The sequence below is a fragment of the Oncorhynchus clarkii genome, chromosome 21, assembly GCF_045791955.1.
Source record: "Oncorhynchus clarkii lewisi isolate Uvic-CL-2024 chromosome 21, UVic_Ocla_1.0, whole genome shotgun sequence".
NCBI lineage: Eukaryota > Metazoa > Chordata > Actinopteri > Salmoniformes > Salmonidae > Oncorhynchus > Oncorhynchus clarkii.
This window is the reverse complement of record NC_092167.1, coordinates 380,302-398,504: the sequence shown is the minus strand read 5'-3', so window position 1 is coordinate 398,504 and position 18,203 is coordinate 380,302. Positions and strand designations below refer to the sequence as shown.

The 18,203-nt window shown below is 49.3% G+C and overlaps 1 protein-coding gene across 2 annotated transcripts in view; it reads right to left on the bottom strand.

Annotated features, from left to right (window-relative positions):
• Nucleotides 1–18,203, bottom strand: part of LOC139379608 (cullin-associated and neddylation-dissociated 1) — a 57,709-nt gene that overhangs the window by 19,506 nt on the left and 20,000 nt on the right. Inside the window, exons 6-9 of one of the 2 annotated variants that reach the window (XM_071122402.1) lie at nt 15,403–15,508; nt 13,461–13,606; nt 3,579–3,730; nt 2,612–2,752 (exon numbers count right to left, since the gene is read on the bottom strand). In XM_071122402.1, coding sequence (XP_070978503.1) covers nt 2,612–2,752; nt 3,579–3,730; nt 13,461–13,606; nt 15,403–15,508 — 545 coding nt within the window. The remainder of the gene's footprint in view (nt 1–2,611; nt 2,753–3,578; nt 3,731–13,460; nt 13,607–15,402; nt 15,509–18,203) is intronic. The other variant, XM_071122401.1, reaches the window with a different exon arrangement.

The following is an 18,203-nucleotide window of genomic DNA, read 5'->3' as shown; positions in this document are numbered from 1 at the left end:
GATATATACATACTGACTAATACATACTGACTAATACATACTGACTAATACATACTGACTAATACATACTGACTAATACATACTACAACTAGGAGATATATACATACTGACTAATACATACTACAACTACCACTAGGATATATATACATACTGACTAATACATACTGACTAATACATACTGACTAATACATACTACAACTAGGAGATATATACATACTGACTAATACATACTACAACTACCACTAGGAGATATATACATACTGACTAATACATACTGACTAATACATACTACAACTACCACTAGGAGATATAGACATACTGACTAATACATACTGACTAATACATACTACAACTAGGAGATATATACATACTGACTAATACATACTGACTAATACATACTAGAACTACCACTAGGAGATATAGACATACTACTGACTAATACATACTAGAACTACCACTAGGAGATATATACATACTGACTAATACATACTGACTAATACATACTACAACTAGGAGATATATACATACTGACTAATACATACTGACTAATACATACTAGAACTACCACTAGGAGATATAGACATACTACTGACTAATACATACTAGAAATACCACTAGGAGATATAGATATACTAGAAATACCACTAGGAGATATAGATATACTAGAACTACCACTAGGAGATATAGATATACTAGAAATACCACTAGGAGATATAGATTTACTAGAAATACCACTAGGAGATATAGATATACTGACTAATACATACTAGAACTACCACTAGGAGATATATACATACTGACTAATACATACTGACTAATACATACTACAACTAGGAGATATATACATACTGACTAATACATACTGACTAATACATACTAGAACTACCACTAGGAGATATAGACATACTACTGACTAATACATACTAGAACTACCACTAGGAGATATAGATATACTAGAAATACCACTAGGAGATATAGATATACTAGAACTACCACTAGGAGATATAGATATACTAGAACTACCACTAGGAGATATAGATATACTAGAACTACCACTAGGAGATATAGATATACTAGAACTACCACTAGGAGATATAGATATACTAGAAATACCACTAGGAGATATAGATATACTAGAAATACCACTAGGAGATATAGATATACTGACTAATACATACTAGAACTACCACTAGGAGATATAGACATACTACTGACTAATACATACTAGAACTACCACTAGGAGATATAGATATACTAGAAATACCACTAGGAGATATAGATATACTAGAACTACCACTAGGAGATATAGATATACTAGAACTACCACTAGGAGATATAGATATACTAGAACTACCACTAGGAGATATAGATATACTAGAACTACCACTAGGAGATATAGATATACTAGAAATACCACTAGGAGATATAGATATACTAGAAATACCACTAGGAGATATAGATATACTGACTAATACATACTAGAACTACCACTAGGAGATATAAACATACAACTCTTTCGACCCTCTCTGTGTGTGTGTGAGATAGGTGTGTGGTGTGTGTGTGGGGTGTGGTGTGTGTGTATTAACATAGGAGTATGACATTGGTGTGATGCATCAATACAGGTAACCAGGTAGTACCTTTAATACAGGTAACCAGGTAGTACCATTAATACAGGTAACCAGGTAGTACCTTTAATACAGGTAACCAGGTAGTACCTTTAATACAGGTAACCAGGTAGTACCTTTAATACAGGTAACCAGGTAGTACCATTAATACAGGTAACCAGGTAGTACCTTTAATACAGGTAACCAGGTAGTACCATTAATACAGGTAACCAGGTAGTACCATTAATACAGGTAACCAGGTAGTACCATTAACACAGGTAACCAGGTAGTACCATTAACACAGGTAACCAGGTAGTACCATTAATACAGGTAACCAGGTAGTACCATTAATACAGGTAACCAGGTAGTACCATTAATACAGGTAACCAGGTAGTACCATTAATACAGGTAACCAGGTAGTACCATTAATACAGGTAACCAGGTAGTACCATTAATACAGGTAACCAGGTAGTACCATTAATACAGGTAACCAGGTAGTACCTTTAATACAGGTAACCAGGTAGTACCATTAATACAGGTAACCAGGTAGTACCTTTAATACAGGTAACCAGGTAGTACCATTAATACAGGTAACCAGGTAGTACCATTAATACAGGTAACCAGGTAGTACCATTAATACAGGTAACCAGGTAGTACCTTTAATACAGGTAACCAGGTAGTACCATTAATACAGGTAACCAGGTAGTACCATTAATACAGGTAACCAGGTAGTACCATTAATACAGGTAACCAGGTAGTACCATTAATACAGGTAACCAGGTAGTACCATTAATACAGGTAACCAGGTAGTACCATTAATACAGGTAACCAGGTAGTATCTTTAAGCCCAGGCTAGTAGGGAACGTGCCAAAACAGCCCGAAAATGTGTATTTTTGAAATATCACACGGCACATATTTTCGATCCTTGGCTAAAAGAACATCACCCACCATTGGCTTGTAGAACTTAAGGTCTGGGCGGTGCCTCTCGCTCTCTCTGTGTGTTTTACCTGGTTCTGCAGCATGGTGAGCGGAGTCTCTCCCTGTTCCATGGCATCTGGGTCACACAGCCAGCTCTGAGCAGGACGTGTCTGCTTCAGCAACGACAGGTAGGCATGGAACACGTCAGCCTTCACGTTCTCCTCCCGCTCCTACAATCAATACATCAGTCAATACATCAGCCTTCACGTTCTCCTCCCGCTCCTACAATCAATACATCAGTCAATACATCAGCCTTCACGTTCTCCTCCCGCTCCTACAATCAATACATCAGCCTTCACGTTCTCCTCCCGCTCCTACAATCAATACATCAGTCAATACATCAGCCTTCACGTTCTCCTCCCGCTCCTACAATCAATACATCAGTCAATACATCAGCCTTCACATTCTCCTCCCGCTCCTACAATCAATACATCAGCCTTCACGTTCTCCTCCCGCTCCTATAATCAATACATCAGCCTTCACGTTCTCCTCCCGCTCCTACAATCAATACATCAGCCTTCACGTTCTCCTCCCGCTCCTACAATCCACCAATCAATACATCAGCCTTCACGTTCTCCTCCCGCTCCTACAATCAATACATCAGCCTTCACGTTCTCCTCCCGCTCCTACAATCAATACATCAGCCAATACATCAGCCTTCACGTTCTCCTCCCGCTCCTACAATCAATACATCAGTCAATACATCAGCCTTCACGTTCTCCTCCCGCTCCTACAGTCAATACATCAGCCAATCAAATTGTATTGATAAAATCCCTTTTTGTGACAACTGTTGATATCAAAGTGCTTTTACTCTTTGTAGTAACGCGGCCTCGACTCAGAGAGCAAACAAACAACAGATGCCCAACGGCTAGGTAAAACTCCCTGGAAGATGTAGCCCTAGAGGAGCACAGAGGTAGTGTGTGTGTGTGTGTGTGTGTGTGTGTGTGTGTGTGTGTGTGTGTGTGTGTGTGTGTGTGTGTGTGTGTGTGTGTGTGCCTTGAAGCGGGCGATGAGCGCGGGCGACACGGTCCGGTAGAACTCAGGCAGCATCTCGTGGCGTGTGCTGACCACGGCATCCAGACACTTGGCGGCCGCACGGCGAACCTTCCAGCTCATGTCGTCGTCGTCGCTGTACTCGTCATCACTTCCTGTAAAAAAAAAAAAAAGGTCAGAGGTCAAAGGGCGGTGGGAATGTGAGGTTAGATAATAACTGCTGCTAGACTGTGTTAGGTATTAGAGCGGATGACAATAGTTACATTAGCTGGTAGAAAACACCAACATCTTAAACACAGGTTACACACAGCACATCTACTAGTCTAGAGCGACCACCTGACTACCACATCTCAAACACAGGTTACACACAGCACAGCTACTAGTCTAGAGAGACCACCTGACTACCACCCGACTACCACATCTCAAACACAGGTTACACACAGCACAGCTACTAGTCTAGAGAGACCACCTGACTACCACCTGACTACCACCTGACTACCACATCTCAAACACAGGTTACACACAGCACATCTACTAGTCTAGAGAGACCACCTGACTACCACATCTCAAACACAGGTTACACACAGCACAGCTACTAGTCTAGAGAGACCACCTGACTACCACCCGACTACCACATCTCAAACACAGGTTACACACAGCACAGCTACTAGTCTAGAGAGACCATCTGACTACCACCTGACTACCACATCTCAAACACAGGTTACACACAGCACAGCTACTAGTCTAGAGAGACCACCTGACTACCACCCGACTACCACATCTCAAACACAGGTTACACACAGCACAGCTACTAGTCTAGAGAGACCACCTGACTACCACCCGACTACCACCTGACTACCACATCTCAAACACAGGTTACACACAGCACAGCTACTAGTCTAGAGAGACCACCTGACTACCACCCGACTACCACATCTCAAACACAGGTTACACACAGCACATCTACTAGTCTAGAGAGACCACCTGACTACCACCTGACTACCACCTGACTACCACATCGCAAACACAGGTTACACACAGCACAGCTACTAGTCTAGAGAGACCACCTGACGACCACCTGACGACCACCTGACGACCACATCTCAAACACAGGTTACACACAGCACATCTACTAGTCTAGAGAGACCACCTGACGACCACCTGACGACCACATCTCAAACACAGGTTACACACAGCACAGCACATTTAGTCTAGAGAGACCACCTGGCTACCACCCGACTACCACCTGACTACCATCCTGACTACCACCTCACGACCACCTGGCTACCACCTGACGACCACCTGGCTACCACCTGACTACCACATCTCAAACACAGGTTACACACAGCACAGCTACTAGTCTAGAGAGACCGCCTGACTACCACCTGACGACCACCTGACTACCACCTGACGACCACCTGGCGACCACATCTCAAAACACAGGTTACACACAGCACAGCTACTAGTCTAGAGCGACCACCTGACTACCACCTGACTACCACCTGACTACCACCTGACGACCACATCTCAAACACAGGTTACACACAGCACAGCTACTAGTCTAGAGAGACCACCTGACGACCACCTGGCGACCACATCTCAAAACACAGGTTACACACAGCACAGCTACTAGTCTAGAGAGACCACCTGACTACCACCTGACTACCACATCTCAAACACAGGTTACACACAGCAGATCTACTAGTCTAGAGCGACCACCTGACGACCACCTGGCGACCACCTGACTACCACCTGACTACCACCTGACTACCACATCTCAAACACAGATTACACACAGCACATCTACTAGTCTAGAGCGACCACCTGACTACCACCTGACGACCACAAACAATACGGTCATCACATGGTTGTTCCAGGGCCTAACCTCAAATCCTTCCAATGAGATTTGACCTGTGAAGTTTGACAGAGATACACTCAATCATCACAGACTAGGAGGCTAGTCCCAACACTGTACTGCCCTGGGCCTGATGAGGCTAGTCCCAACACTGTGCTGCCCTGGGCCTGATGAGGCTAGTCCCAACACTGTGCTGCCCTGGGCCTGATGAGACCACAAGGCTAGTCCCAGCACTGTGCTGCCCTGGGCCTGATAAGACCAGGAGGCTAGTCCCAACACTGTGCTGCCCTGGGCCTGATTAGGCTAGTCCCAACACAGTGCTACCCTGGGCCTGATGAGGCTAGTCCCAACACAGTGCTGCCCTGGGCCTGATGAGACTAGTCCCAACACTGTGCTGCCCTGGGCCTGATGAGGCTAGTCCCAGCACTGTGCTGCACTGGGCCTGATGAGACTAGTCCCAGCACTGTGCTGCACTGGGCCTGATGAGACCATTCCCAACACTGTGCTGCACTGGGCCTGATGAGACCATTCCCAACACTGTGCTGCCCTGGGCCTGATGAGGCTAGTCCCAACACTGTGCTGCCCTGGGCCTGATGAGGCTAGTCCCAGCACTGTGCTGCCCTGGGCCTGATGAGACTAGTCCCAGCACTGTGCTGCACTGGGCCTGATGAGACCATTCCCAACACTGTGCTGCACTGGGCCTGATGAGACCATTCCCAACACTCTGCTGCCCTGGGCCTGATGAGGCTAGTCCCAGCACTGTGCTGCCCTGGGCCTGATGAGACCAGCCCCAACACTGTGCTGCCCTGGGCCTGATGAGACCAGTCCCAACACTGTGCTGCCCTGGGCCTGATGAGACCAGCCCCAACACTGTGCTGCCCTGGGCCTGATGAGACCAGTCCCAACACTGTGCTGCCCTGGGCCTGATGAGACCAGTCCCAACACTGTGCTGCCCTGGGCCTGATGAGACTAGGAGGCTAGTCCCAACACTGTGCTGCCCTGGGCCTGATGAGGCTAGGAGGCTAGTCCCAACACTGTGCTGCCCTGGGCCTGATGAGACTAGGAGGCTAGTCCCAACACTGTGCTGCCCTGGGCCTGATGAGGCTAGGAGGCTAGTCCCAACACTGTGCTGCCCTGGGCCTGATGAGACTAGGAGGCTAGTCCCAACACTGTGCTGCCCTGGGCATGATGAGACTAGGAGGCTAGTCCCAACACTGTGCTGCCCTGGGCCTGATGAGACTAGGAGGCTAGTCCCAACACTGTGCTGCCCTGGGCCTGATGAGACTAGGAGGCTAGTCCCAACACTGTGCTGCCCTGGGCCTGTTTACAAGCTAGCTACACACAGCCAGTCAGTCAGCACCATTCATTATTAAAGGAAGCAGCCAATAGGAATAAGTAGGAATATGATTTATGGATGACTGGCAAACTGTGCTAAAGCTTAGTGCTGTAGAAGATACGAGCAACACTCCAGGCTCCAAAAAACACTCGTTGTCAAGAGCCACTTTATAAATGAAATACTTCAGCATTCTGGGAGCATACACTATGGTTGGTGGAGAGACACGACAACCAGAGAGTGTGTGAGTCAGGGAAGAGAGGAGGAAGGGGACAGAGAGGAGAGAGAGGAGGAAGGGGACAGAGAGGAGGAAGGGGACAGAGAGGAGGAAGGGGACAGAGAGGAGAGATATGACAACCAGAGAGTGTGTGAGTCAGGGAAGAGAGGAGGAAGGGGACAGAGAGGACGGAGAGGAGGGAGAGGACAGAGAGGAGGGAGAGGACAGAGAGGAGGGAGAGGACAGAGAGGAGGGAGAGGACAGAGAGGAGGGAGAGGACAGAGAGGAGGGAGAGGACAGAGAGGGAGAGGACAGAGAGGAGGGAGGGGACAGAGAGGAGGGAGGGGACAGAGAGGAGAAAGGGGACAGAGAGGAGAAAGGGGACAGAGAGGAGAAAGGGGACAGAGAGGAGAAAGGGGACAGAGAGGAGAAAGGGGACAGAGAGGAGAGATATGACAACCAGAGAGTGTGTGAGTCAGGGAAGAGAGGAGGAAGGGGGACAGAGAGGAGAGAGAGGAGGGAGAGGACAGAGAGGAGGGAGGGGACAGAGAGGAGGGAGGGGACAGAGAGGAGGAAGGGGACAGAGAGGAGGAAGGGGACAGAGAGGAGAAAGGGGACAGAGAGGAGAAAGGGGACAGAGAGGAGAAAGGGGACAGAGAGGAGAAAGGGGACAGAGAGGAGAAAGGGGACAGAGAGGAGAAAGGGGACAGAGAGGACAAAGGGGACAGAGAGGACAAAGGGGACAGAGAGGACAAAGGGGACAGAGAGGACAAAGGGGACAGAGAGGAGAAAGGGGACAGAGAGGAGAGATATGACAACCAGAGAGTGTGTGAGTCAGGGAAGAGAGGAGGAAGGGGACAGAGAGGAGGAAGGGGACAGAGAAGAGGAAGGGGACAGAGAAGAGGAAGGGGACAGAGAAGAGGAAGGGGACAGAGAAGAGGAAGGGGACAGAGAAGAGGAAGGGGACAGAGAAGAGGAAGGGGACAGAGAGGAGGAAGGGGAGAGACTCAGCAACACAGTATAAGATGCACCCGCCTGGGAGGAACAGTGTTACAGGAGAAGACTCAGGTGAAAGCTTCAACAAGGTGACATCACAAAAGCCTGTCTGGTCCTCAGTCCTCACACACTGCTAGTAATGACAAGGACAGAGAGCCATCTCTATCAGCTATAGTAGATGTAATGACAGGAGGCCTGCTGAAAACAGCTAGCATTACCTGCTCCAATAGCAGTCCTCCATTCAGACTGTAGATAATAACATTCAGTCTCATAACAAGGCAAGGAGAGAGACAGAGGGAGAGAGAGAGGGAGAGAGACAGAGAGAGGGAGAGAGACAGAGAGAGGGAGAGAGACAGAGAGAGGGAGAGAGACAGAGGGAGGGAGAGAGACAGAGGGAGGGAGAGAGACAGAGGGAGGGAGAGAGACAGAGGGAGGGAGAGAGACAGAGGGAGGGAGAGGGAGGGAGAGGGAGGGAGAGAGACAGAGAGGAGACAGAGGGAGGGAGAGAGACAGAGAGGAGACAGAGGGAGGGAGAGAGACAGAGAGGAGACAGAGGGAGGGAGGGAGAGAGGGAGGCTGGCTGGCTGCCTGCCTTCAATATTTAGTCCATTATTCTATGTTTATTTCACAGTGCTCATGCGTGGCCAAGCAACAGATTGTCTTTCTGGCTGAGCTCTTACAGTCAAAGCAACAAACGACACACTAACCGTGTCAGTGCAGTGGGGACTTACAACTGGGGGTTATTCTGCACACAGTAAGACTCCTGAAAATGGAAGACACATTTAATAGATAGAACTAGTTCTAACTTCTCTCACACGGAGGCAGATCGCTGAAGAGACGAGTCCTATAGGTCTCTCCTGAAGTGATGAAGAGTCCTATAGGTCTCTTCTGAAGTGGTGAAGAGTCTAGCTATAAATATAAATAAACACACACATATATATATATATATATATATATATATATATATATATATATATAGAGGAGACACACGCATCTCCTGAAGTGATGAAGAGTCCTATATTCCTCTTCTTAACAAGTGGAGGAGGTTATTATTAGAGAGGTGGCAATACCTTTCTTGATTGTCCCTGAGGGGGATGTAAATAAAGGTGTAAAGCCTTGAGAGCAGGCTGAGAGTAGGCTGAGAGCAGGCTGAGAGCAGGCTGAGAGCAGGCTGAGAGCAGGCTGAGAGCAGGCTGAGAGTAGGCTGAGAGCAGGCTGAGAGCAGGCTGAGAGCAGGCTGAGAGCAGGCTGAGAGCAGGCTGAGAGCAGGCTGAGAGTAGGCTGAGAGTAGGCTGAGAGCAGGCTGAGAGCAGGCTGAGAGCAGGCTGAGAGTAGGCTGAGAGCAGGCTGAGAGCAGGCTGAGAGTAGGCTGAGAGTAGGCTGATAGCAGGCTGAGAGCAGGCTGATAGTAGGCTGAGAGCAGGCTGAGAGCAGGCTGAGAGCAGGCTGAGAGCAGGCTGATAGTAGGCTGAGAGCAGGCTGAGAGTAGGCTGATAGTAGGCTGATAGTAGGCTGATAGCAGGCTGATAGTAGGCTGAGAGCAGGCTTGGGTGAGAGCAGGCTTGGGTGAGAGCAGGCTTGGGTGAGAGCAGGCTTGGGTGAGAGCAGGCTTGGGTGAGAGCAGGCTTGGGTGAGAGCAGGCTTGGGTGAGAGCAGGCTTGGGTGAGAGCAGGCTTGGGTGAGAGCAGGCTTGGGTGAGAGCAGGCTTGGGTGAGAGCAGGCTGAGAGCAGGCTGAGAGCAGGCTGATAGCAGGCTTGGGCGGTATACAGATTTCCATACAGTCATATCGTTCATCTGCCATCCCGGGATTTACACTATTACCAGCATAGCACACAAGGGGGCGCTAAAAAGAAACGCCCATTGGGTCTCTGCTACCAGAATGCTAACAGAATTAGGACAAGTAATAGCGAAATCACATCGCTAAATGCTAAGGAGCGCAAACGAGCATAAACTAAATTGCGAAGACGGGCAAACCCAGCTCATAAAAGTTATACAAGCATAGCTAGTAGCTACCCAATGTAAAGTTACACAAGCATAGCTAGTAGCTACCGGATGTAAAGTTACACAAGCATAGCTAGTAGCTACCGGATGTAAAGTAACAAGCATAGCTAGTAGCTACCGGATGTAAAGTAACACAAGCATAGCTAGTAGCTACCGGATGTAAAGTAACAAGCATAGCTAGTAGCTACCCAATGTAAAGTTACACAAGCATAGCTAGTAGCTACCGGATGTAAAGTAACACAAGCATAGCTAGTAGCTACCGGATGTAAAGTTACACAAGCATAGCTAGTAGCTACCGGATGTAAAGTTACACAAGCATAGCTAGTAGCTACCGGATGTAAAGTAACACAAGCATAGCTAGTAGCTACCGGATGTAAAGTTATACAAGCATAGCTAGTAGCTACCCGATGTAAAGTTATACAAGCATAGCTAGTAGCTACCCGATGTAAAGTAACACAAGCATAGCTAATAGCTACCCGATGTAAAGTAACACAAGCATAGCTAATAGCTACCCGATGTAAAGTAACACAAGCATAGCTAGTAGCTACCGGATGTAAAGTAACACAAGCATAGCTGGTAGCTACCGGATGTAAAGTTATACAAGCATAGCTAGTAGCTACCCAATGTAAAGTTACACAAGCATAGCTAGTAGCTACCCAATGTAGCAAGCATAGCTAGTAGCTAGCTACCCAATGTAGCAAGCATAGCTTGTAGCTAACAGATGTAAAGTTATACAAGCATAGCTAGTAGCTACCGGATGTAAAGTTACAAGCATAGCTAGTAGCTACCGGATGTAAAGTAACAGAAACCTCTAGAGCTCTGTGACTTCTGGCAGAAAGACATTAGAAGATATCTGATGGTAAACATCTAGTAGTGAATTCCATCTAGTAGTGAATTCCATCTAGTAGTGAATTCCATCTAGTAGTGAACTCCATCTAGTAGTGAATTCCATCTAGTAGTGAATTCCATCTAGTAGTGAATTCCATCTAGTAGTGAATTCCATCTAGTAGTGAATTCCATCTAGTAGTGAATTCCATCTAGTAGTGAATTCCATCTAGTAGTGAATTCCATCTAGTAGTGAATTCCATCTAGTAGTGAATTCCATCTAGTAGTGAATTCCATCTAGTAGTGAATTCCATCTAGTAGTGAATTCCATCTAGTAGTGAATTCCATCTAGTACTGAATTCCGTCTAGTAGTGAATTCCATTTAGTAGTGAATTCCATCCCAAGTGTAACTTCATCACCTGACGTGCTGCACAACAGAGACTCGGAGACTCAAAACACAGAACTCTACGGACTCAACCGGCTCCCTCTTTCTCCTGTTGTGCCTTTTTTTTTTTACAAAAACACCGGACTGGTTTAACTGTTCTGGGGAACGAATGGAAAACAGTGTGTCAGGTGAAATGAAGAAGGACATCTGCTTGATCTCCTAACGCCCTGAACAAGTTGACTGTAGGTGTTAACTAGCAGCTACAGATAATCAAAACACATTTTTTTAAAGAAAGAATTGACTGTATTGAAAAAACTATCCTGTGGCTATTTACAAATACGATATACCACCAAAAAACTAGTTGATAATCTGAACGAGACTAACCTGGATAAATAAATAAACCTGAGATAGAATGACCATGAGCTCTCACAGTACCTTGAGTGTGTGTGAGAGAGTGTGTGAGAGAGTGTGTGAGAGAGTGTGTGAGAGAGTGTGTGAGAGAGTGTGTGAGAGAGTGTGTGAGAGAGTGTGTGAGAGAGTGTGTGTGGTGTGTGAGAGAGTGTGTGTGGTGTGTGAGAGAGTGTGTGTGGTGTGTGAGAGAGTGTGTGTGGTGTGTGAGAGAATGTGTGTGTGTGTGTGTGGTGTGTGTGTGGTGTGTGGTGTGTGTGTGGTGTGTGGTGTGTGTGTGTGTGTGGTGTGTGAGAGAGTGTGGTGTGTGAGAGAGTGTGGTGTGTGTGAGAGAGTGTGGTGTGTGTGTGAGAGAGTGTGGTGTGTGTGACAGAGTGTGTGGTGTGTGTGACAGAGTGTGTGGTGTGTGACAGAGTGTGTGGTGTGTGAGAGAGAGTGTGGTGTGTGAGAGAGAGTGTGGTGTGTGAGAGAGAGTGTGGTGTGTGAGAGAGAGTGTGGTGTGTGAGAGAGAGTGTGGTGTGTGAGAGAGAGTGTGGTGTGTGAGAGAGAGTGTGGTGTGTGAGAGAGAGTGTGGTGTGTGAGAGAGAGTGTGGTGTGTGAGAGAGAGTGTGGTGTGTGAGAGAGAGTGTGGTGTGTGAGAGAGAGTGTGTGTGGTGTGTGAGAGAGAGTGTGTGTGGTGTGTGAGAGAGTGTGTGTGGTGTGTGAGAGAGTGTGTGTGGTGTGTGAGAGAGTGTGTGTGGTGTGTGAGAGAGTGTGGTGTGTGTGAGAGAGTGTGGTGTGTGTGAGAGAGTGTGGTGTGTGTGAGAGAGTGTGGTGTGTGTGAGAGAGTGTGGTGTGTGTGAGAGAGTGTGGTGTGTGTGAGAGAGTGTGGTGTGTGTGAGAGAGTGTGGTGTGTGTGAGAGAGTGTGGTGTGTGTGAGAGAGTGTGGTGTGTGTGAGAGAGTGTGGTGTGTGTGAGAGAGTGTGGTGTGTGTGAGAGAGTGTGGTGTGTGTGAGAGAGTGTGGTGTGTGTGAGAGAGTGTGGTGTGTGTGACAGAGTGTGGTGTGTGTGACAGAGTGTGGTGTGTGTGACAGAGTGTGGTGTGTGTGACAGAGTGTGGTGTGTGTGACAGAGTGTGGTGTGTGTGACAGAGTGTGTGGTGTGTGTGACAGAGTGTGTGGTGTGTGAGAGAGTGTGTGGTGTGTGTGAGAGAGTGTGGTGTGTGTGAGAGAGTGTGGTGTGTGTGAGAGAGTGTGGTGTGTGAGAGAGAGTGTGGTGTGTGAGAGAGAGTGTGGTGTGTGAGAGAGAGTGTGGTGTGTGAGAGAGAGTGTGGTGTGTGAGAGTGAGTTTGGTGTGTGTGAGTGTGTGTGGTGTGTGAGAGAGTGTGTGGTGTGTGAGAGAGAGTGTGGTGTGTGAGAGAGAGTGTGGTGTGTGAGAGAGAGTGTGGTGTGTGAGAGAGAGTGTGTGTGTGAGAGAGTGTGGTGTGTGTGAGAGAGTGTGGTGTGTGTGAGAGAGTGTGGTGTGTGTGAGAGAGTGTGGTGTGTGTGAGAGAGTGTGGTGTGTGTGAGAGAGTGTGGTGTGTGTGACAGAGTGTGGTGTGTGTGACAGAGTGTGGTGTGTGTGACAGAGTGTGGTGTGTGTGACAGAGTGTGGTGTGTGTGACAGAGTGTGGTGTGTGTGACAGAGTGTGGTGTGTGTGACAGAGTGTGTGGTGTGTGTGACAGAGTGTGTGGTGTGTGTGACAGAGTGTGTGGTGTGTGTGACAGAGTGTGTGGTGTGTGTGAGAGTGTGGTGTGTGTGAGAGAGTGGTGTGTGTGAGAGAGTGGTGTGTGTGAGAGAGTGTGGTGTGTGTGAGAGAGTGTGGTGTGTGTGAGAGAGGGTTTACCTTGATAGTCTTCGTCTGCTCCGTCGGCATCCATGGCATTCTCATCTTCATCCTCGTCATCGTAGTTATAGTTGGGGTCGTAGGTCAAATACTTCAGACAGATGCTAATGACAGTGCCCACATGTGGATAAACCTCCTTTGGACACCTGGGGAGGGAGAGAGAGAGAGAGAGAGAGAGAGAGAGAGAGAGATTGAAAAGTCCTTCATGGTTGAGTTGCGTTTAGTTTCCACTAATAAAGACTCCCATCTCTCAGCCTTTCTTCTCCTCGTGGTAATCTGGGGAGGACAGAGAGCACCACAGTCATCTCCCAACACTAGTTCTCCCTCTCTCCCATCTCTCAGCCTTTCTTCTCCTCGTGGTAATCTGGGGAGGACAGAGAGCACCACAGTCATCTCCCAACACTAGTTCTCCCTCTCTACCATCTCTCAGCCTTTCTTCTCCTCGTGGTAATCTGGGGAGGACAGACAGCACCACAGTCATCTCCCAACACTAGTTCTCCCTCTCTACCATCTCTCAGCCTTTCTTCTCCTCGTGGTAATCTGGGGAGGACAGACAGCACCACAGTCATCTCCCAACACTAGTTCTCCCTCTCTACCATCTCTCAGCCTTTCTTCTCCTCGTGGTAATCTGGGGAGGACAGACAGCACCACAGTCATCTCCCAACACTAGTTCTCCCTCTCTCCCATCTCTCAGCCTTTCTTCTCCTCGTGGTAATCTGGGGAGGACAGACAGCAGCACAGTCATCTCCCAACACTAGTTCTCCCTCTCTACCATCTCTCAGCCTTTCTTCTCCTCGTGGTAATCTGGGGAGGACAGACAGCACCACAGTCATCTCCCAACACTAGTTCTCCCTCTCTACCATCTCTCAGCCTTTCTTCTCCTCATGGTAATCTGGGAGGACAGACAGCACCACAGTCATCTCCCAACACTAGTTCTCCCTCTCTACCATCTCTCAGCCTTTCTTCTCCTCGTGGTAATCTGGGGAGGACAGACAGCACCACAGTCATCTCCCAACACTAGTTCTCCCTCTCTACCATCTCTCAGCCTTTCTTCTCCTCGTGGTAATCTGGGGAGGACAGACAGCACCACAGTCATCTCCCAACACTAGTTCTCCCTCTCTACCATCTCTCAGCCTTTCTTCTCCTCGTGGTAATCTGGGGAGGACAGACAGCACCACAGTCATCTCCCAACACTAGTTCTCCCTCTCTACCATCTCTCAGCCTTTCTTCTCCTCGTGGTAATCTGGGGAGGACAGACAGCACCACAGTCATCTCCCAACACTAGTTCTCCCTCTCTACCATCTCTCAGCCTTTCTTCTCCTCGTGGTAATCTGGGGAGGACAGACAGCACCACAGTCATCTCCCAACACTAGTTCTCCCTCTCTACCATCTCTCAGCCTTTCTTCTCCTCGTGGTAATCTGGGGAGGACAGACAGCACCACAGTCATCTCCCAACACTAGTTCTCCCTCTCTACCATCTCTCAGCCTTTCTTCTCCTCGTGGTAATCTGGGGAGGACAGACAGCACCACAGTCATCTCCCAACACTAGTTCTCCCTCTCTACCATCTCTCAGCCTTTCTTCTCCTCGTGGTAATCTGGGGAGGACAGACAGCACCACAGTCATCTCCCAACACTAGTTCTCCCTCTCTCCCAAACACTTGTTTGATGTAATCCATAAAAGGCACCAGATAAACCGGATGAAAGGGCTTCTCATCACAGAAACAGTGGGAGGCTAAACGTAGACGAGGAGAGAGACGAGAGCATCCAATCACAACACAGGTCAACCCACTTTAGGGTGAATAAATTACCCACGTTCACTGAGAATTCCGGGATTCATTATTTTTCCTGCCGTTCTGTGTTTCTCTGGACATAAAAACAAATACCCCTTGGCTAACTCTGAAGACGTTTAAAAAAATAGGACGCGTGTCTCTCTCTCTCTCACCTCCTGACGAAGGACTCGAAGGCCTGGATGCAGTATTCTCTCAGCTCATCGTCGTCTATGTTACAGAACTTCACCACCAGAGGAATGATCTTCTCCAAGTACTCACCTGAGGACACACACGGACACACACACACATTAATAATTCCATTCAAACTGAATGTTAGCTGTCACTCCATTAGTAACAGCTTCATATTCTTTCATCTAAAAATGGGACATGAAGGGAAGTAAGCCTCAGACTTTAAAAAGAAGCCCAGAACCCACTGAGAAGAGCAAATTACAAGTTACAGCTAGATAAAGGCTTTTGTGTTTTTTTTAAGCAAAATTGTAGAGCGAGCTCTTTCAAGATGACAAGAAAAGTTAATTAAAAACAGGGGATGGCAGGATATGGAGAGAGACCGGCGGGAGAGCGAGGAGACAAATAGTTTTGGGAGTGCTGCTCTTCACTGAAGTAATCTTGCACATCTTAAATCACTGCCGTCCCTGGCTCATCAAACACAGCGTGTGATTGGTTGATGGGGTGGGAGAAAAGAGAGAGAAAAAGAGGAGCTAGGCTAGCCTCAACGACTTCTCTCTCTCTCTCTCCATTTCCCTCCACAAAAACACTCTCCTTCCTCCACTCTTCCAGAGAGAGGAGAAAGTGACAGATTGACAGGTAAATAAGGACAGAAAGAGGAGACTCTCCCGTCTCCTGTCAAACTGTCACGTCCCAGACCAGAAGTAATGGCTTCTCTCAAACATCAAGGAGACAATGACTTCCTTCGGGGGTTATTCTTTAAAAAAAAGAAGAAGTCAAATGGAAATGGCTACCTTCCTCTAAACACTAGGCTACCCTGTCTCTAAGTTATTTTACCTTTATTTAACTAGTCAGTTAAGAACAAGGCCACCACCCGCCTCCGACCGCCAGGCCACTAACCGCTAGGCTACCCCGCCTCTAACCACTAGGCCACCCCCCGCCTCCGACCACCAGGCAACTAACCGCTAGGCTACCCCGCTTCTAACCACTAGGCCACCCCCCGCCTCCGACCGCCAGGCCACTAACCGCTAGGCTACCCCGCCTCTAACCACTAGGCCACCCCCCGCCTCCGACCACCAGGCCACTAACAGCTAGGCTACCCCGCCTCTAACCACTAGGCCACCCCCCGCCTCCGACCGCCAGGCCACTAACCGCTAGGCTACCCCGCCTCTAACCACTAGGCCACCCCCCGCCTCTGACCGCCAGGCCACTAACCGCTAGGCTACCCCGCCTCTAACCACTAGGCTACCCCGCCTCTAACCACTAGGCCACCCCCCGCCTCCGACCGCCAGGGCACTAACCGCTAGGCTACCCCGCCTCTAACCACTAGGCCACCCCACGCCTCCGACCGCCAGGCCACTAACCGCTAGGCTACCCCGCCTCTAACCACTAGGCTACCCCGCCTCTAACCACTAGGCCACCCCCCGCCTCCGACCGCCAGGCCACTAACCGTTAGGCTACCCCGCCTCTAACCACTAGGCCACCCCCCGCCTCCGACCGCCAGGACACTAACCGCTAGGCTACCCCGCCTCTAACCACTAGGCCACCCCCCGCCTCCGACCGCCAGGCCACTAACCGCTAGGCTACCCCGCCTCTAACCGCTAGGCCACCCCCCGCCTCCGACCGCCAGGCCACTAACCGCTAGGCTACCCCGCCTCTGACCGCTAGGCCACCCCCCGCCTCCGACAGCCAGGCCACTAACCGCTAGGCCACCCCGCCTCTAACCGCTAGGCCACCTTCCTCTAACCGCTAGGCTACCCCGCCTCTAACCGCTAGGCTACCCCGCCTCTAACCGCTAGGCTACCCCGCCTCTAACCGCTAGGCTACCCCGCCTCTAACCGCTAGGCTACCCCGCCTCTAACCGCTAGGCTACCCCGCCTCTAACCGCTAGGCTACCCCGCCTCTAACCACTAGGCTACCCCGCCTCTAACCACTAGGCTACCCCGCCTCTAACCACTAGGCTACCCCGCCTCTAACCACTAGGCTACCCCGCCTCTAACCACTAGGCTACCCCGCCTCTAAACACTAGGCTACCCCGCCTCTAACCACTAGGCTACCCCGCCTCTAACCACTAGGCTACCCCGCCTCTAACCACTAGGCTACCCCGCCTCTAACCACTAGGCTACCCCGCCTCTAACCTCTAGGCTACCCCGCCTCTAACCCCTAGGCTACCCCGCCTCTAACCACTAGGCTACCCCTCCTCTAACCACTAGGCTACCCTGTTTCTAACCACTAGGCTACCCTGTCTCTAACCACTAGGCTACCCCTCCTCTAACCACTAGGCTACCTTCCTCTAACCACTAGGCTACCCTGCCTCTAACCACTAGGCTACCCTGCCTCTAACCACTAGGCTACCCTGCCTCTAACCACTAGGCTACCCTGCCTCTAACCACAAGGCTACCCTGCCTCTAACCACTAGGCTACCCTGCCTCTAACCACTAGGCTACCCTGCCTCTAACCACTAGGCTACCCTGCCTCTAACCACTAGGCTACCCTGCCTCTAACCACTAGGCTACCCTGCCTCTAACCACTAGGCTACCCTGCCTCTAACCACTAGGCTACCCTGCCTCTAACCACTAGGCTACCCTGCCTCTAACCACTAGGCTACCCTGCCTCTAACCACTAGGCTACCCTGCCTCTAACCACTAGGCTACCCTGCCTCTAACCACTAGGCTACCCTGCCTCTAACCACTAGGCTACCCTGCCTCTAACCACTAGGCTACCCTGCCTCTAACCACTAGGCTACCCTGCCTCTAACCACTAGGCTACCCTGCCTCTAACCACTAGG